Here is a 20,935-nt window from a genome sequence, read left to right as displayed (position 1 = left end):
AAATGCTTCCCCCCCCCCCGAACAAAAATCCTGGCTACGCCCATGTTTGTGTCTGAGCACAGATTGGGTAGGTTCACTTCAGTGCAATTTTTCTAGAAAAAGAGGTGCTGGAACTCACCAAGAACACCTCCCTTGTTCTCTTATAATGGCAATGGCACACACCTGAGAGGTGCCAGAACTGAGTTCCAGCGAGTTCCAGCTGAAAAAAAAGCCTTGGTTCACAGGTAAAGTGGAAACTCAATTTATCCCCTACCCTCTGCCAAGTGCAGATGATAAACCACACTCCTGAGCAATAGTCAGCATCCCTCTAAGCAAAAGCCACGTCCCTCTGAGCAAAAGGGGTTGTAGGCACCAGTTTTGGGGGGTATGGGTGTCAGGTATAGAAATATAGAGCTTTTGACACCAACAAGCCTACACAATATTCTTCCTATGCCTACTCATCCAAATGGCACATTGGGGTTAGCCAAATCAATGAGGGTGACACAATCCAAAACAGTGTTATGTGAGACCTTTGCTTAAACTTATTTGCCTGCTATCTTTTCTCCAATTTTTGGTTCATGACTATGAGGTAAGCAATTGTCCAAACAATCGTCTTGTTCATAGGGTGTAGGCAACATGGTGTATTCCGTCCTGAGACTTCTCTCTGTCTAGATAGTATTCAACAAAACTCGACAAAGCTCTCATACATAGATTTATTGAAGAGAATCAAGACACATGTAGAAATATAACATTCCAACAGGCTGTTATTTATGGAGTTCATGGAGTAATGTAAGAATGAGCAGTGCTTTTTTTCTTTAAAAATGTTTAGGGGTACTCTTATTTTCCTACTCATATTGAAATACTGCCCCTCAATGAGGCCAAACTTAGATTCACAAAATGTTTAGGGTTATGTGTACCCCTGCGTCCCCCCAGAAAAAAAGCACTGAGAATGAGTATACCTGGTATGCAATAACTAGACTGCCTCCCATCAGCCGTAGCTAGGCTGCCCAATGCTTAGGAATGATGGGTAATCTTATTCATAGCATCTAAAGGGCATCATGTTGGCCAGCCCTGCATTAATTGTAAGTGCCCTGGAGCAGGGCATTAATAATGTATGTTTTTAGTACAGTTCCTAGCATACCTTTGATATCTAATATATATGAAATAGCTAGAACAGTGGTCATGGTGGTCATAGCTGCAGCGGTATAATAAGCCGGAGTAAGGCATACATACTGAGCCTCAGTCCAGGCAAAATCAAGTTCCAGTTTCACTACAATCATCAACAGGACAAAAACTCAATTATCTCTAGACTAGATTGAGGCCATTTAACATAGAATGCTTTTCTATCAGCACAGTAATGGAAAAAAGTATGATATCATATAGAGCACTGTATATTCCATTTCCGGCAATGTTGTCTGAAACAATGCAGGCGAGATCATTATTTAAGTCCCATTGATTTCAGTGGGGAGAATTGAACGCATGTTGAAATCTCTTTCACCGAAATCTTCGTTCCAGGCACAGTTCCGCTAACTGCATTAACAATTCAAAATGGACAATTGGCTAATTTCTAATTCCTGCAGCTCTTCCTGTGTAGCAACACAGGAAACTGGTGCCCCAATAAACAAAAGATTATGTGGAAAGTGTGAAGGGAGATTGGTGGCTATAAATTACTCACAGTGTAGGCTGGTGCTGTTAAGAAACAGACCTCAGCAAGATTACGCTATCACAAATAGTTTTAAGGATTGTAGAATAGTCCAGATTTAGGAAAGCAGCCATTATTCAGTGGCTGATATATGTTTCTGCACATGTGGTTTTTAAAATTATTATTATTTTAAAATCATTTTTAAAGTCATAATTGCCTAAGCTGACATTGGTTTCATTTTTGCTTGATGCCTGTAAATGATTTTAAAATATCTAAATACTGAGGGGGGTTGTGTGACTTAAGTACATGTTTTGATGTAAAAATTAAGACCAGTATTTCCCCTTTCCAATTTACAACACTCAGATCTTGGTTAGGGCTATGCCAGTTGAAGTCCCTCAGCAGTTTGTATCTTCAGGAAAATTAACCCCCAAAATATGGGATCCTCTCCAAACTTGGATCCTTAATTTGGAGGTTCAAACTTAATGGGGCTTATATCTTCCACCCTGACTCAACTAAGGCTGGGGTAAGTCCCAAATAAGAGGTGTGGTCAGATGAAGCAGGGGGAGACAACCATACTCCAAATGCCATTCAGCTAGGTCATGCGACCTCAGGATTAGAGAAGCCGCCCTCCAAGAATCCCGGAAGCTGTAGTTTACCCCTCACAGAGCTACAATTCCTGCACCCTTCACAAACAACATTTCCCAGGATTCTTCAGGGGAAGTTAATGCTTTAAATGTATAGTGTGTATGCAGCCTAGTTCACTGGAACTTGCAGACGATAGCTGTTTAGATGAGGGCTTAACTATTTGCAGTTTGAGAATATTGAGAAAGAAAGAAAACAGCCTGAAGATTGGAGCTTGCTGTAAGTGGTAGCAGTCAAAACGTTTCCATCTGGCAGAACTAGCTTGGGAACACACTAAGGTGTGTTGAACTGATGTTAGTTTGGGAGTAGTACTAGCGTTAACAAGATAACTCGAAAGTTTGACACGTTTTTGCTTGGTTTGTAATAAAGGTTTTACCTGCAGTTTAGGTTATTGTTGCCTCTGGGATTAGATCCTATTTTAGAAGCTTCTGAATGATATTTGCCTAAAATGACGAATCATGTTCACATCTGTAAAATCCACTCAGGAATAGCTTAGTGTTATGAGTAATATATTTTATTGATCATATCTAATATTTCTCATCAATGCAATATCAGCCTGCTGCCTTTTAACCAACAGCCCCCAAGAGAACAAGCTTGATATATTTAAACGTTTTAGAATTTTCTAGATATGAGCAGAACATTTTACTTATTACACTAGATGAGACACAAGGACACATAGTCAGTTAAGGTTCCCCTAACCACTCCCAGCACCCTTTACAAACTAGTTCCCAGGATTCATTGGAGGAAGCCTTAGCTGTTGATAGTGGTATAAGAGGAGAAGAAGAAGAGGAGTTTGGATTTGATATCCCACCTTTCACTCCCTTTAAGGAATCTCAAAGCAGCTAACATTCTCCTTTCCCTTCCTCCCCCACAACAAACACTCTGTGAGGTGAATGGGGCTGAGAGACTTCAAAGAAGTGTGACTGGCCCAAGGTCACCCAGCAGCTGCATGTGGAGGAGCGGAGACGTGAACCCGGTTCCCCAGATTACAAGACTACCGCTCTTAACCACTACACCACACTGGCTCTCCACATTAAAGAGTCCTTTAAATGTATTGTGTGGGTGTAGGCTATATTTATCCACACCTGAGGGAGGATAGGAGGTCACAGATATGGAGCTGAGAAGAGCCAAGGAGAGGGCAAATGTATTTATGAGATCAGGAATGTTGCAAACATGCCCAAAAGCTCAAGGAAAGGGTTCAAACATGGATTAACTTCTCCAGCTAGGCTGGAAATGTGATCCTCTCCATAGAAGGAACAGTTCAGTTTCACTTCCGCTAGCACAGTACTAGCAACCTTTGTGGTTTTTACAGCTAGAATTTTTTAACACATCACTTTTAAGTGTGGACTCCAAGCTTCCTAATTTTTGTTACTTGTTTACTATGTGACCAAAACAGTTGTATTTTCACCTTCAGTTCCTTTGGCTCTCCTAACTAGCTGACACATACCACAGAGAGATGAGATGTTGAAGCTTCAATCCTATTTCAACACTTGTTGAATTCACTGCCAAGCACCAGTGTAAAGTAGTCTACTCCCGAGACCATCCAAAATTCTCTTGCCAAGTTATCGAATTTCTGTAGTCTAGTGAGAACACATTTTTGTTCCTAAGTCAGTCTTTCCTATAAGTCACTCCTGCAAAGCGAGTTTCCTTTACATACTGAAAGATGCAGTGCATCATAATTTACCATTGATGATACTAAAAATCAGTAATATATCTCTGACAAGGATCAAACTTTTGTAAACTGTGTTTGAAATGTTCAAGGTTTGGAGAGGATTACAAGGTATTGGTATGCATGGTATAATGGGTACTTTTTGAGAGTAGCAGAAAAATATGGTGCTGTGATACCCTATCTATATGATGTGTGGCTATATGGAACTTGGGGTGTTTTTTAGGAACCATAGGCACTTGCTCCAGGGGACAAAGGCTCCTTGGGCTCCCTCAATCTTTTTTTTATGCCCCCCCCCCCATTGTTGAGGCTGAATGCAGAGCCGTGAGCAGAGTAATGTCTGGATGTTGTGTGACGTTGCATCAGGCTCCCTCAATGTACTTCGGAATATGGTGCCTCTGTTAGGAACCAATAGTTGCCTTTTCATAACTACTGCTCCTGGCTGACTCCCTATAACTGCAGCTACAGTCTTAGTTCCTCTGTCTGAGCCACTGCTCTCGCTGCCTTGCCTGCCTAAACCGCTTGCTTCAGAATCTGACCCCACCTAGTCCTCAGACATAGTCCTCAGCCATGTTACATGACTCTTCAACTCTCATTTGTTTGCTTAGAACTGGACCCGCAGTTGTGGCCTGCCTTGGAGCCCAGCCAAAGCCTGGTAGGGAGTCAGACTCCTATTATTATTATTATTATTATTATTATTATTATTATTATTATTATTATTATTATTATTATTTCTATACTGCCCTTCATGCGAGGATCACAGGACAGTTTACAATATATGATGTTCCATGAGTGTTAAACTCCCATCAGAGCATTTTTGTTCTTTCATTAAGGCCAACCAAATTACTGCCAGTATTTTTACATGTGGGAAATATATAACGTGCAAGAGCTAACTGACAGTAACCGTCTTTTACGCTGTCCCCAGAGTCGTCTGGAGGAAAATCATGCCTCCATGGGGAAAACAATCTGTGGGAGATCGTGGAGGAATGCCAGATACTTTTATAAATTCCAGTCAGATAACTAATCCCCAGTTTAAAAATTGGCTGTGCTCCCCTATACCAAATAATACATGATCAGTGGGTTGCAAAAATAACCTAAAGTTATAACTAGTATTTCAAAGATTACATATGATGTCACTTGCAAATTGCATTCCTTTCCCAACTTTTCAAATTAAGTCCCGTGGCTTGATCTTAAACTTGGGTCAGCTGACATAAATTAACTCCGCTGTCTCTCTTGCATCAATCAAAGCCAACGTAAATAAGGATCAGCACCGCAGTGCAGAATGCCAGAAAGCCATAAAATAGCCCTGGTTATCTCTGGAATGTTTATTGAGTCACCACCTAGTCCTGTTTATGCCAGATTTCATACCATTACCTCACATGTTGTATTTTGAAAAGCTAAAATTAGCAACTGCGCATCAGGAGGATTTGTGTTCATTCCCCCAGGTCATGATCTATCGCATAGACCAGGGGTGTACCCAGCAAGTTGCTTCCAAGATGTTGTTGGACTACAACTCTCATCATTCGTGGCTATTGGCCATATTGACTGGGGCTGGTGGGAACTGGAGTCCAGCAACATCTGAAAGGTACCATGTTGGCTACCCCTGGCATGGACTTTATAGCCTTCTTTTCACTAAGAATTCTCTGTCATTTGGAAATAGCAATGTGCAACTTTTGTTTTGTGTCCAAAGTAACTGTTTTGTGGGTCTGCCACTTGAGTGAAGAGGAAATTATGTCCACTTGTCAAATTGAGGTTAAGAAAACACTACCCCCTCTCCATTAAATTTTAGTGAATTCTAATTACTATTGCTAATTGAATTGCTTCCTTTTGTTTCCATCTCCACTGCTGCTGCTGCAATCCTAGGTATTATTAGCTGCATCCAGTGGGACTTCTCAGTAAACATTATTAGGACTGGGCTGCAAATCCCATTGATTTCTTCTTCTAATCCCATTAATTTCCATTAATTGTGCTCACTCCATATGGATCGGCTGCAGTACAACTATACATTTGGGGATATGAAAATTCTTGTTAAGACTTTCCTTTACCAGCATCCAAAGCTTACAAAACAATGCCACCTCGTGGTGCTCTGTTGAAATGTGTTCATTTAATGTGCAATCTTATGGAGGGTGACTTGGAAACGAGTCGTGCTGTGTTTGGTTGTGCTTACCACCAGATAACCATGCGCAAGATTTACCGTAAGCATAAGAAAGATTAGATTAAGCAACAATGATTTGTCATTCCTTATAACAAACTATTATTAAACTAACATTTTAAGTTGTTTACTGTGCTATCAGAATTTCCCACTTTAAAATAGGACCCTGCTGAAATTTGTATATTTTTTTGGGGGGGGGAGAATTCTCAGTCAAATGTTCTTCATTACATTTTTGCATACACTTTAATTTTTGTTAGTATTCACAATTATGGATACATTATATCTGTGGACAAAACACCAATTCATAGAAGTGAACCTTCTATGCAGCTGTACACCTTATAATCTATAAATTGAACATAGTCCACTAGCCATAAATGGTTGCGTTATTATTTACATTTACACCACACCTTTCCTTTAAGGAGCTCAAAGTTGTGGACATTGTTCTCCTCATCCTCATTTCATCCTCACAATAATCCTGTGAGGTAGGTTTAGGTTAAGCTATGCTGATGCATCATCAGAGTCTTGATAAACACCCAGGTTTTGCTGCTTGCTGGGGCCTGCTCCCCAACCCCACCAAAATAAGAGGTTGACAAGTACCTGGTAGGCTACATACAATACATATATTTATTAATATGTTGCAGGTTTTGCTTCCCAGTTCAAAATAGAATCTTGTTCTGAGGCTAAGGCCACGTGACTTCTGAAGCAGGCTGCAGCACTAAGAACTCAAGAACCTAGCAAGAGTAGGCCAGATCAGGCCAATGGCCCATCAAGTCCATCATCCTGTTCTCACAGTGGCCAACCAGATGTCTATGGGAAAGCTGCAAGCAGAATTCAAGCACAAGAGCACTCTCGTCTCCTGTGGTTTCCAGCATAGCTGCCTCCAGCTGTGGAGGCAGAGCATAGCCATCATGCCTAGGAGCAATTGATAGCCCTCGCTAGTGTTCTTTAAAAGCCATCTAGGTTGGCAGTCAACCCTGTGGGAGCGAGTTCCATGGTTTAACTATGTGCTGCATGAAGGGGGACTTTCTTTTATCTGCCCTGAATCTTGCAGCATTCAGTTCACTGGATGTCCATGGGTTCTAGTGTAATGCAAGAGGGAGAAGAACAGTTCTCTATCTGCTTTCTCAATAATTTTGTAAACTTCTATCATATCACCACTCGCTTTTTCTCTAAACTGAAAAGTCCCAAATGTTGTAACCTTTTAGTTGCCCTTTTCTGAATCTTTTTTACACCTAGGATATGGTAAAGGCAGCCAAAGTTGTTTTAAAGTTGTTGTTTTTTGAGCCACCATCTATATTAGCATATAGCAACCAGAACTGTACACAGTATTCCAAATGTGGTGGCATTATGATATTGAAGGAAATAATAACATCAGTTTGTTCTACATGGCACATTCTTTGTTTCGAATGCCTTCGGGCAGGACACCTTTCATTAGCTGCTCTCCCTCATTGAGTCTACTTCCTCACCACCATTATAACCAGCTGCTTCTCTTCTTCCTCATCACTGCTATCACCTGCTTCCTGGCTTGCCAGGCAGGCAGCCAATGAGCACACAGACAACGGCATCTCCTCCCCACCTTCTCACCCCTCTCCAATGTTTGGACCAGAGAGAGAGAGAGAGATGGTTAAACAAGCTGGTGGCAACAGAGAAGGAACAGGTCTGGTGGCGTTCTTGTCAGTGACCCCCACGTTGGCATGTGAGCCCCCTGGCACATGCTCAGCCATGCCAACCTTTGATGCCAGCCATGAACATGTTCATATATGTCACATGGACCCAGGAATGTTAGAAAGCGCCTAACCAGGGACTGTTTGGAATTGGAAAAGGCTTCCTCAAACCTGGCCCTCCAGATGTTTTGAGACTACAATTCCTATCATCCCTGACCACTGGTCCAGCTAGCTAGGGATCATGGGAGTCGTAGGTCAAAAACTTCTGGAGGGCCGAGTTTGGGGAAGCCTGGATTAGAACAAGTATAATATCATCTGACAGACCCGAAATGGGATCTTGAGCATAGGTTTCACAGAAATAAATACAGCAACACAGCTTTGGAGTGTGCTGCATTTGGGCCAAATAACAGATTTCAGAAAGCCTAATCGGGTGGAAACACACATAAGATTTTCCAGGGCTGGAAGTTGTATGATGGCATCATGTCACCACCCACAATCCAAGTATGTGTATTTTTAAAAATATCTTAGGCTCTAGTTAAACTGCTTATACAGGTTTTCCGCATAATTATCACTAACCAGAGAGAGAAAAACCCTGATTCCTCATTTTTTAAAGAAGCTCTAGGGTTATTTTTTTAAAAAGGCAAAATAAGCTGTATACTTCTCAGTCCAGTTATCCTCCAGCTATTTAAAGCATTTTTTAAAAAAATGTGCTTCCCATCTCTAGCACCAATAGCACCTGCAATTATTTTTTTTTATAAAATGAACAAATAAGATTTATGTCCTGCACATCAAAGCTACCCCCCCTTTCCAACCTGATGCCTTGAGTCTCCATTATTACAGCTTGTGGTGATCAAGCTATCAAAGATGGACTGAAGCTTGAGCCACTCAAGTGGTAAGGATGTTGTTTGGGATGATGGCTTGCCCCTTGTTTTCATTACCAAGCAGGTGTTCAGAACAGGACACAAGTAACGCTGCTCCAGGTGGATATTGTTCCCAGTGAGCGTGTTGCAGTGACACAGCACAGGTTCACCATCAGCAGCCAGCATCGCCAGGTGCAGCCCAGTAATTTTATACATGGCCACAGTGGATTAGCCAGGAAGAGGGCATGGGAACAAGACATGAGATCTCATTGTGGCTTCCCCATCCTGTTGTGCTTCAGACAATGTGTGGCTATTCTCCATACTCACCCCTCTTTCTGTTATGATGCATATAAAAGCTAAGTCACTTTTAAGTGTCCTTTTCAAAGCACAAAATTATCCAAGAATACACAGGTCCTTGAGCCTTGCTGTGCATCTTTGGCCAATTATCTCTAGTGAGTTCTGTCTCTCGCCACCCACATCAGTACCAGAAATTGCATTCCTGTAATTTGATAGCATGCGGAACAATCCTTAGAGCAGTGTTTCCCAACCTTGTGCCTCCAGCTGTTTTTGGACTACAATTCCCATCATCTCTTGCCACTGGTCTTGCTAGTCAGGCATGATGGGAGTTGTAGTTCAAAAACAGCTGGAGGCACAAGGTTGGGAAACACTGCCTTAGAGCATAGAAATTAGATCTTAGGATAGGGTTGCCATAGGCTCAGAATTTCCTGGACATAGGCAGTAGTATGCAGCCCTCGTAAACAGTGTCCAGATGGAAATTGCCAGAATGTCCAAGAAAATCTGGACATATGGCAGCCCATGTTGGTAGTGTAGAGTTTGATGATTTTCATTTAAAAATAGCTCAGAACTTTGCCCCCACCCCTGCAAAGCAACTCAACAACTTTGGCCAAACTTTTGTGTCCAGATTTTTACTTTTTGAAATTTGACAACCCTACCTTAGAATTTAAAGTGAATACTCAATTTGCACATACTGGTTTTTTGTTAGTTTGTTTTCAAAATAGGAACAGTTATTGTCAGAAGTAACTGCAGCCCTTACATAAGCTTCCTCTTTCATATCCATGGCTCTTTCTTCATGTTGTAAGAAATGTGACAACACAAAGATTTGTTTACTCCTGTAACTAAACAATTTAACTCTTATTTTGCTACAACTTGCTAAAGTGCTTTCTGAAATGTAGGAAGCAATATGCATTTTTAGAATCAGAAGTTTATTCAACACTAGTACTGCAATGAAAGCAAAGTATAAAAATTTTGTAACATATAACTATGTGCAAATGAACTATCAATGCCATTACATAAAACCCAAGGCATTAAATACTGTTACTTTATAGCAATGGCGTAAAGCTTAAATCTCAAAGATAATATTGTCATACTGAATAGTATCTTTACTCAGAAATGGCTGAATGAAAGTGTCTTACCAGAGCTATAGTGATATTCTTCCAAAACTGTCCTGGCATTCTTAGTGAATCCTGAGTCAAATGAAATAAAATTTATACAGTCAATCCATCTGAAATGTAATTATAGTCAAATTCTGAAGGATATGTTAACACACTGCAGTAAACACAAAAGTACTAGCATTTCGGATGTTTATCAACTGGTCTGTGAGTCTGAAAGAATTCTTTTATTCTCTTTAAGAGTGGGCTGTACTGTCTACATCCAAACTATGCATAATTTTATCTTATACTGAATTCTGAAAACAGCAAATAAAGCACTGCTCTTAACAGAAGGCGTAAAATGTGCACCGAATAAATGTTTCACATAATTAAAGCATTCTTGATATGTTTATTAAGCTTTTTATCATGAAAACCTTGGAAACAGTAAGACAAGATGGATACACACAGTATTAAGGAATTTTCAGTGCAGAAAACAGAACAAATATGAGAACAAGCATCTAGCTGCATATGATTCTAATACAATGCCAATGATTTGTTAGGTTTATTCTTTTATCATTACATTTTCAATGGCTGCCAAATATCTACCAGGCCCTGTTCAAATTCTTATTACATGTATAAAATCCTTGAACATCTCAGGACCATGTAACCTAAGGAACCACCTGCCTCTGCCTGTGTAGACCCGAAAGATCACTTACATAGATCATCTTGGGAAGTTTTACTCATGGCACCACATCCTACAGAACTATCATAGGACGGTGACCTAAAAATGCCATTTTCCACCATTGCCCCTGCGTTCTGGAATGCCCTTCCCTCTGCCACACATGAAGCACCATCCATTAGCTACCTGCTTGTAATGACATATCTTTTTGCCCAGGATTTCCTGACCTGCAAGTCAACCTTTTTATTACTGAATTCCTGTTTCTACAGTACTGTTAAATTGTTTTTATGTTGTGTTTTTGTATACCACATAGAGATATTAAAATAGGAAGCCATTTAGAAAAGCTTTTATATAAATAAATGGGATTATATCTCATAATTCCTCCAAAGTACTCAAGTCTTCCCAGTTTCTCCTCAAAACAACCCTATGAGGTAGGTTAGGCTGTGACTGGTGCAAGACACTGACTGGTCCAATGTTACCCAGTGAGCTTCATGGCTGATTCAGGATTTGAATCCTTACAGATCCTAGTCTAATTGCTCTGACCACTAAACCTTACTGGCTTATCAAAACAGAGGTTTGTGCTCAATTAATAAAGTTCAACAGGTAGGGAGACTGAGCTGGGCACCTTTGGTCCGCACAAACATTTACCCACCATATGTTTTTGATTCAGACATCCTGGAGGAATTATACCAACAGCCCAGCATAATAAATAAGTAAACGAGCACAATCCGTTTAGTGACCATGGACAAAAACACTGTAGTTTAAGTAGGACATGTTTGTCAAAAAGAGAGCAAAAGAATTACAGCATGAAAATAATACAGGGGAAAAAATCATTTTTATTTCTAGCTAGCTTACCACTCTGTTCAACTTGGAGCTGAAAAATGCTCAATAGCACCCCTAGATATCCTTTGTTCAATTAAGCTAGCTGCTCTAATATTATTTCATTTATTACTGTATTCCTCATCAGTCCAGAACCAATAAATAAGCAGAGCAAAATAACAGTTATAAATTATTTTGAAAATTTAAATTTGTCGTAAACCATCATTTATTTTTTACACTGGAAAGGTGGGGATATAGGTTTTCTCAGATCAATCATCTCCTCTTTAACAGGGAAGCTATATTCAGCCAGCTCGTGGGCACAGAAAAATGATGCTTTAAAAAGTTTCACAAGCTCAGGGATGTTTATCACAGTCTGTAAACAATCCCTGAATATTGCCCATGCATGCTGAAACCTAGCCTGTCCATTAAAATAAAAAAGGAAAGCATATTAGGAACATAGAAAGTTGCCTTATGCCAAGTCAGACCATAGGTCCCTCTAGTTAATTACTGTCTACACTGGCTGGTAGCAGCTCTCCAGGGTTTCAGATTAAAGGACATTCCCAACCCTGCCTGGATATGTCAGGCTGAATGCCAATCTCTCTCTCTCTCTCTCTCTCTCTCTCTCTCTCACACACACACACACACACTATTTATTAATTTTATTTCTTTGTCACCTAGCACAGGGCAGGGGGTCTCCAAGAGACTTACAATCAAGTTTAAAACCATGTAAAATGGTTAAAAACAACCACCAGAATTTAAAGAGTCAATGCATAAACGGGTTACCTCTAAAGGATGCACGAATTTCCAGCTCTTTTGTCTTCCCCCAAATATCTTTCATGGCTACTTTGATAACTGGCCCTTCACACATAAAAAAGAGGATTACTCACATTGTAAGGTAATTATTCTGAGAAGAGGCAGCAGCATCACTGGATGAGAGCATCATGATAAATGACAACAGCCCACTTGATTATTCCAGAGGTAGTATAATTTGCCTGGTTGGTGTTTTTTCAACAGATTCTCTCCCAACCCCCAAACATACCCTGTTATTGGATTTCAGGGAGGCATTTATATGTTGCCAATAAACCCTTGGTGGATATGAGCAGGGATGGGCAGTGACGAGGCTCTGGCACTGATATCACAGCAGGCACAATGTTGTCATCTTCTGGGGCACAATTTGCCAGTCAGCTATGTTCCAAATAAAGAAGCTTATTTCAGTTAGAAACCCACAGCATGGTGAAGATGCTGTACTTGGAAGAATGGCTTGAACACATATTCTGACTCTTGTTGGGTCAGGAGGCACCTCTGTGTAGAGTTTAGGCTAAGCATCCTTAGCCTCCAACAGCAGCACATGGGCAACTTTCATGCCCCTGAGGACCACTCTGTTCTCCAAATGGTCTGCATGCATGTCAGAAGTGTATTATGCCAGACAAAGTGGCCCCCTACTAAAGCTATTGCAGAAAGTGTTGCACAGTTAGGTGTTCAAGCATAACGTCACACATTCTGCTCCTTACAACTTGGAAAACAAACTTTCCTTGGGAGGGAAATAGCAGTAAACCTCTTTTTTACTACACATTGACTAAAAGTTGGTACAGCCACTGTGGGTAAGGTAAACATTGCCTTCAAGGCCAGAGCCAACCCACAGGCTAACAACTGACCATCCCCCACCTACACAAAAAAACATAATCCCTAAACATTTCTTGTTCAAAACAGTGCTATGTTATAAGAATTTAAGGTCTCAAATATGTAAACTAAATGCACAAGGCATACACGTACATAAATACATAAACCACATGTCTGAAACAGTACAGGAAGACAGTCCTGAGACCATTTTGACTCACCCCTTCTGCGATGTTTGTATGATGTTTCTGGGGGTGGTCTGGAGTTTCGGGGGGGGCAATTTGAAAAGTCTACATAAGGGCTGGCACACCTTTGTTCTGGGTTCTCCTCTCTCCTGCGTGTGGGGGGAGCACCCTGTTGCAACAGTTTAATAAAGATCAGGCTTAATAGGTGCTTTGCTTCTCAATATTCTCTGGTTGGCCTCTGTTATTTTCTCCTACCGATAGGGAACCCACTTAAGCACTATATATGGGCTCTTGGATACCCCATAAGGGAAAAAGGGCAGATTTTGTTCAGTGGGGTGGGATGGGGTGGACCTATAACACCCATTTCTTTTCAGGTGGACATAACTGAGTGTGGTCTGACTATTCTATTGTTTTCTCTCTCTCACTTTGAGCACCACTTCAAAGTAGTGGTTGCAATTTGGCATTTAATCAAGACAAAAATGTAGTACAATGATTTTACACATTCCTGAGATGATTTATAGAGAACAAAGTACATTCCGTTTGTCTCGGTTCACCAAGGTGTGGTGTACGTGCTAGAAATAAGTGGGTGTCAGTTTTGGTTCCTCTCAGTTTCTCAGTTTCTAATCTAAAGTCCAGTTCCTCACATTTCCACATCAGTTTGTGATTTTTGAAAGTCTTCAAGAAAATGCATTAATATTTCCTTGCAAATTTATCCTAATGCACATATTTTTGCAAAGCACTTTCCCCTAATATGATGCATTTTGGTATGTTATTGCCACTAATACATGCATTTTTATGTTCAACTTGTACGCACTACTTGGCTGCAGAACTGCACTGCAAAATGTGTCAAATTTATTCATTGTCATGGATCCTTTGTCAATGGCTGCATGAGAAGCATTTACAGCACTCAACCACACTCAATGTTACTTTTGAGAAATACTTGGTAAACAGGTAAGTGGAAAGCTGGATTTCTGTGATAAGTTCTCATGGGGGAAAGAATCTTACAGCTGGATACTGGAATGGTGACAAAAATACCATTACTGAATAAATCTTGGAGGAGTAACATTACCCTTTAACAAATATTTACTCATCCTGCATTTTAGAGGTGCATAAATATGTGTGAATGTGTGCATGCCTATGTTGCAGCATTATTATCATTATTACCATATTTTTCGCTCTATAACATGCACCCGACCATAACACGCACATAGTTTTTAGAGGAGGAAAATCCGTAGGCATGCCACCCGTAGGCATTTCCTCCATAACACGCACAGACATTTCCCCTTACTTTCTGGGAGGAAAAAAGTGAGTGTTATGGTGCAAAAAATACGGTACTTTTAGCGTGCTCCAAGGAAGGGATATACAAAATGAAAACCAGATGACTTGAATGGAAGCATTTGTCCATCTATCTGGGTGTGTATTGTCCACATTGACTGGCAGGGGCTCTCCAGGGTTTCAGACAAGTTTCTTTCCCACAACACTACCTGGAGATGCCAAAAACTGAATGTTGGTACTAGAAGACCTTCTTCCACTTGCTCTTTGTGCAGAGGCTCTGTCCTTTCTGGCTAGGTTAGACTTTGGTAAACTGATATTCGGTTCATTAACTTCCAGGGTTATTACTGCACTGTGCTCTATGTGGGGCTGCCTTTGAAGACCAACTTGCAAAGACCTAAACTTTCAGTAGCACTAGGGATGACTGTCCAAAGAGAAAGCAAATTTATAGAAAGGCTTATTTTTTCATATTTCAGTATCTGTGGAAGAGACAGGCCTCTTACAGTACAATCCTAGTTATGCCTTCTGATAAATGCATACGAATTTGGTGTGGCTTACTCCCAGGTTTGGGATTGTAATTTAACAAACAAAACAGGAATATCCTTCAGACGTATAAACACAAGTGGCCTTTAAAACTTTGGGTGAAGAGTAGGGCAACCATATACTTTAGTCGCCTTTGACTAGACTTAACCATCTGGGGTCCTTTACCTTTTTTTACCTTATATATAAAACAAGCCTTATTTGAATGACTGTCCAGTCCAAGCCAGGATTAAGGATAAGAAAGAGCAGAGGCCTTGAAGCTGGCGCTCAGCTCTCCGTTTTCACTATATTTAAATTATAGCTATTTAGTTAGCATATGCAAAGTTACACAAGCAACATCCTCTTTTTTGGTGATGCTTAAGTGCCCCTCTGCTAGCAGGGAGGAAACAATCTCCCTGACCATAGAATCACGGTATTGCAGAACTAGCAGATCAGGCGGCCTTGATTCTGGTATAAACTAATTGGAGTAATTAGAGCTATGTACTCCCAAATTGGGCAGATGTTTCCGCACTTTCAACTATAGCACATACTGTAATAACTGCTGAATAAGACACTATTCTATCCAGTAAAATTCAAGAATGTCATTTTGATACTCAGTATTTACTTGTATCCGTTATACCAGAAGGCATCTTGAGGGCAGGATGTTGCACCTGCAACAGTCTTTTTTCTTTCTTTTTTAATAAACAAAACACACTGCATTGCTATACTTATGCCACTGGAAACATCCCATATTTTATCCTGTTCATGCTGAGGCTGCTTTACTCAGCCCAGAGCCCATTGAACTGGGGTTGGCCTGGAGGTGTGTGTGTGGGGGGGGGGGAGATGTTTCTAAATACCGGTAAATGTTTGTGCATTTATGTGTATATAAGGAAATGCCTTATGCATATAATGCTTAAAAATAAATGCTCTAATGCTTCGAAGGGAAAGGAGTGAGGAAAGCTTGCTTGCCCAACCAGGCACTCACCCTATCCCTCACCCTGAACAATTTCAAAGTTATTTCCTCGACTTTCCTCTGCTGATATGTCGTCGCCTTCTCCACATACTCTGCAGCTGCATGTGGGGGGAGAGAGCGAGCGAGCGAGCGAGCAAAGAAGAGAAAAGCCACGGGGGCGACCCTGCTGCAACAGTGGCAAGCAGCCTCGCTCTGCTGCGGCCATTTTAAACATTGGGTGGGGGGCCGGGAGGGATAGAGGTGTTGCGTTTTGCTTTTGCAAATGACGAACTACACCTTCTTTCTGTGTGCGTGTGTTTTAAGGGCTGGCCTCCTCCTCTGGAAAGGAGGGAGCGGAAAATAAATAAATAAAGAGCGAGAGAGGTGGTGTGTTGAGCGGTGCATGTCGTCTTCGGGAGGCTGGCTTTCGCTCTGAGGGAAGGCATTGACCACAGCAGCAGCAGCAGCAGTAGCAACACGGGAGGGGCGGCTCGACCCGGTCGCTGCCGTCCATTCTTTCTCGCCGCCCCCGCCTTCGGGTGCCAGGCAGCGGAGAAGAAAGGGCAGCCGGCGTGGCTGCCGCCTTTCTCTCTCGCGGGGGCAAGCTTCGCTGACGCCGGACACCCAATAAGGGGAGGCAGCGGGAGAGAGACAGAGAGAGGGGGGAAAGGGGCCACCGCCGCCGCTTCTGGTCTACCGCCGTCTGTCTCTCTCCCTCCCCCCCCCCTCCACCGCCCGCCATTGCAATAGGCGGTTGGCCGGTGAGGGGCATTGGAAGTCCCTTTCTCTCCTCCCCCCTCCGGCATCCAGTCCCCGAGCGTGCGCCGAGTGGGCCTCAGCCGCGGCGGAAGAGGCAGGCCGAAGCGGGAGGAACGAGGCCTAGTGCCGTGGCTGCGCCTCTGAGGCGCCGGCGCCTGGGCACGAGAGGCAGCAGCTGCTCCCCGGGGGCGCGATGGTGTGAGGAAAGGGCTGGCCGAGCGAAGATGGCCGGCGGTGCTGGCGTCGGGGGCGGCGGTGTCGGGGGCGGAGTGGGCCGCAGCAGCGTCGGGGGCTCCAGACACAGCCTCTTCCTGGAGGGTGAGTTGGGTTTGTTGTTTTATTATGGCAAGCGCCGGGAAGGGGGGGGGAAGCCCACCCAGGGTGGGCAGCCTAAGGACACCGCTTGCTTCCGAGTAGACGTGGAAAAAGAGAGGCTGGAGGTTCAGAAGGGGGTCGGCAGGTTTCCTCCCGCCCCGTTTGGGTGTGTGTGTGGCGGCGGGGGGGGGGATATTTCCCATGCAGTTTCGAGGGCTTTCAAAGGAGAGCGTGGGGGGGGGGGGAGGGTGACTGGCAAAGGTGAATGTTTAGGGAGAAGCTCAAGCGGGTTTTACTTTTTTGTGTATGGCTGTTCGCCGTGGTCAGTTGCTAAGGGCAGTGGCCTGTTTTTCATCCTTCCACCTCATCTCCTTTTCTCCTCGCCCCCCCCCTTCGTATTTTCTATTTTAAAGGAAATTAGAAATGTCATGTTGAATATACTGAGAAGGAAGAACAGGTGGGTTGGTGGGAATCCTAACGTGGGAATATTGCCATGTAAGGTTTCTATTTTTCTTATCTTTCTCTCTCTCTCTGTTTTCATACCTGCTTCACTTGGAAAGGTAAGGGAACGACTTACCATATATAGAGCATGATCCTATACATATTGGTTGGGCCCACTGTGTTACTTCTAGCAAAGTGTAGATAGGGTTTTTAGACTTAATTAGTCCTATTTGTAAAAAGGTAGCTTTTGCAGCACTAAATGTATGAAGTACAGCAAAAAGTTTGCCAAGTACTCATATAATTCGTTCTAATATTGTTCTGTTTCTCTTTAGGGTACAGAGAGTTTAATGAATTGTGCAAGCATGATAGCTTTGCATCCTGTTTCCCCACAGTGATAATGCAACATGCTGTCTTCTAAAAAATACTTTATCTGGGAGATAGATTTCAAAGAATAGTTCCTCTCCTGTTATGCCTATTTTTAAATGGTAGTATGCATTTATACATCACATAATTAGAAAGATAATATATGTGATAATCCTGTCAAACATATTATTTTTAGTGTTTTGTTCCATAAATCAAATAGTACTGAGGCTTCAAATTGAGAGATGGAGAATTATGAGTACAAGTTCATATGCTTTCTTTCATATTGATCTGTTAGGAGAAACACTAATTTATTATAATGTACAAAGAGCAAAATCAATGGCTAGAAAGTAATGTGAAGAATCTCTCCGATACAGTTCTTTGGATGGCTGATGTAGCAGTGCAGTGTCAGAAAATGACACTGCACAATTGATGCAAGCTGAAAGAAAAGGTTTAAGCTTGATCCACAAATGCAACTATCTACACTAGTGGGTGCTCAATATAGAAATGAGTTTTACATGCACAGGAGCCTTTATTCACGTTGCCACTCACAAGAATGGTTGCATGTGTGAATTGAGTCTGCTGCTGCCTGTTAAGAGTTGTGTGTTCCAAGTGAATGAAGGCTGCTTGCATTTAATATTGCCAATATCTGCAGAAGCTGATTTACTATCAGGACAAAGAAACTGACTAGTTTCTGCTACCCTGCCACAGTAAGTTGCAGTACTGCTGTTTACACATTTGCAATCCCATTTAATAGGTCAGGCTTGCACTCTTGCAACTGTGAATCAAGCTTAAACCTCTTTTAGCCAGCATCTGTAGTCTCCGCAAATTGGTTTGCTTGGTCACACCGGCCTGCTGCTTAAATGGGCAAGATGATGAGGGTGTTGTTGTGATTCTCAAAGAAGTAATCCAGTTTGCTATTCCAGGCCGTATTCTTATGGGGGCATTGTATTGCAGAGTCTTGGTAGGTGTTGTGAGGAATATTGTGGGGGCAGTGATTTTCTCCTCAGTGAGATATTTCCTTTCCACATGAAAATCTGAAAGCGGACATATGTTGTCCCTGTTTAGATGAAATGTTCTCCATCTGATCGCTTATCAGGCTAAGACTGAGTGTTGTGGCAGGAGTCTTTCCTCCCTTTGGTCACATTCCTTAATCCAAAACTTTCTGGGGTTTGTTAAACCACACTATTCCCTTACATCTAAATTAGAAAACAGAGGTTGAAGTGATGACTATAATTCTGGCTTGCTAACCAGAATCAAGCCATGACTTGCAGTTCTTTGAGAAAGGTTTATTGGACTAATATTTTTAAAGTCTTGACTGGGTCAGTAACAAGGATACTGAGTGCCAAGAACAGTTCAGAGTATGCCAGCATGGAACATATGCAGACAAAGCCATCTGTTGCAGATGTCCATTATTGGTCATGGTGGTTAAGAACTATGACAACAAAAACAATAGTGTGGAATGTATGATAGGTGATTACTATTTAGATTACAAATTAATTTTATTAGTAATCTCATATATATGGGGTATGACAGGCTTCTAGGTATTGCATTTATACACTATATTTCGTTCAGTTCCAGTTAAATGAAATAGTGATTATTTTCAGTCATGTGCTGAAGGTAGCTAAACAGAATCAAAGCATAAAATAATTATCTTAAATAAACACAAAATAGAAAAGCAAGGCCTGTCCCTTGCTACTAAAATTTGACTATGTCAGGTGGCCACAGCAGGAGTTGCAAATGAAGGAAGTGCTTGGTCTGGTAGTTAGTGTTTTCTTTCACAAGAAAGGGCATGTTGGTATTCTTAAGCCCGATTAACAGTATTTTAAACTTCTACATCTATATAGTTTCTAGGAGATGGCATAGGTCTCAACTTGCACAGCTTTTCAGGCTATGAATACATTTTAGACTTAACTGAACAGTGCACACAATCATGTTATGGGAACATAGTTGCATGAACAAATTTTGACTATGATATGCGATGGTCCCTATCAAAGTGGCTGGGCCATCCAGTGTCAAGAACGTTAGGCATGTTTAATCCCTTCTTGCTATTGTTTCCAATGAATGGTGTTCATTTCCAATAGGAATGAACAAAAATGAGGATTTGGGGCATCAGGATTTTGTCATAATTTTTTTTGTATAGAATAACTAAATAGAGTAAATGTATTTCTATATAATTCCCACAGAAAGCAAGCAATGACTTCTAGTGAGAATGAAACCATTTCTGTAGCAATTTCCTATCTTTTACTTTACTGAGCTGCTCCTGTTTATTTATTAATGTTTGCATTCTTTAATGACTTCTGTTGATTTCAAAAATTCAGTAACTTTAAAGCATCACTGCACTTCTGAGTCTGTAAGGAACTTTTGATCATGGGGCACAGGATTCTGGGAAACCCTACATGTAATCAATTTATAAAACCAAGTTCCAAATGTTCTTTGGTACTTTAGTATGCCCAAGAAACAAAACATAGGATGGAGGGAGCTATGTAGATTGAAGCAGGTTCGCTTCTTTGTAGTCAGCATCACCAGGAGCAGGGAGCTAGTTTAGGAGCCCACTCTCATGATCTTTGAAAGCATCCCTTTTACTTCCTCTCAGAAACGTGAGCCAGTGTGGTGTAGTGGTTAAGAGTGGTAGATTCGTAATCTGGGGAACCGGGTTCGCATCTCCGCTCCTCCACATGCAGCTGCTGGGTGACCTTGGGCTAGTCACACTTCTCTGAAGTCTCTCAGCCCCATTCACCTCACAGAGTGTTTGTTGTGGGGGAGGAAGGGAAAGGAGAATGTTAGCTGCTTTGAGACTCCTTCGGGTAGTGATAAAGCGGGATATCAAATCCAAACTCTTCTTCTCTTCTTCTTCTTCATTCTTATCAGGAAAACTAAAAGGCTACATTTGGTTTGTGGTTTTGGGGCAGGGGAAGATGCCCAGTATTCCTCTATGTAAGTTTTAAAAAGGCTGCCTGGATTTGACCAAAGGCTCTGCTAGGCCCACACCCTAATCTCTGCAGTGGCTAACCAAATTCCTAT

The 20,935-nt window shown here is 41.8% G+C and overlaps 1 protein-coding gene and 1 long non-coding RNA gene across 3 annotated transcripts in view; one reads left to right on the top strand and one right to left on the bottom strand.

The window, feature by feature from the left end:
- Positions 1-11,644: 11,644 nt before the first annotated feature.
- On the bottom strand, positions 11,645-16,225 carry LOC309366401. The gene is made up of 3 exons (XR_014166692.1): positions 16,070-16,225; positions 13,330-13,462; positions 11,645-12,349 (listed from the first exon to the last, which is right to left on the bottom strand). It is a non-coding gene; the product is annotated as an uncharacterized lncRNA (long non-coding RNA).
- Positions 16,226-16,879: 654 nt separating this feature from the next.
- The window catches only part of SENP6 (SUMO specific peptidase 6), a 46,529-nt gene continuing 42,473 nt past the window's right edge, over positions 16,880-20,935 (top strand). For both annotated transcript variants that reach the window (XM_081904859.1, XM_081904858.1), the window contains exon 1: positions 16,880-17,113. In XM_081904859.1, coding sequence (XP_081760985.1) covers positions 17,020-17,113 — 94 coding nt within the window. In that variant the 5' untranslated portion in view covers positions 16,880-17,019. The remainder of the gene's footprint in view (positions 17,114-20,935) is intronic.

This window comes from Podarcis melisellensis (genome assembly GCF_964234715.1).
Source record: "Podarcis melisellensis genome assembly, chromosome: 3".
In the NCBI taxonomy this organism is placed as follows: domain Eukaryota; kingdom Metazoa; phylum Chordata; class Lepidosauria; order Squamata; family Lacertidae; genus Podarcis; species Podarcis melisellensis.
The sequence above is the reverse complement of the archived record's forward strand: the minus strand, read 5'-3'. Positions and strand labels throughout refer to the sequence as shown.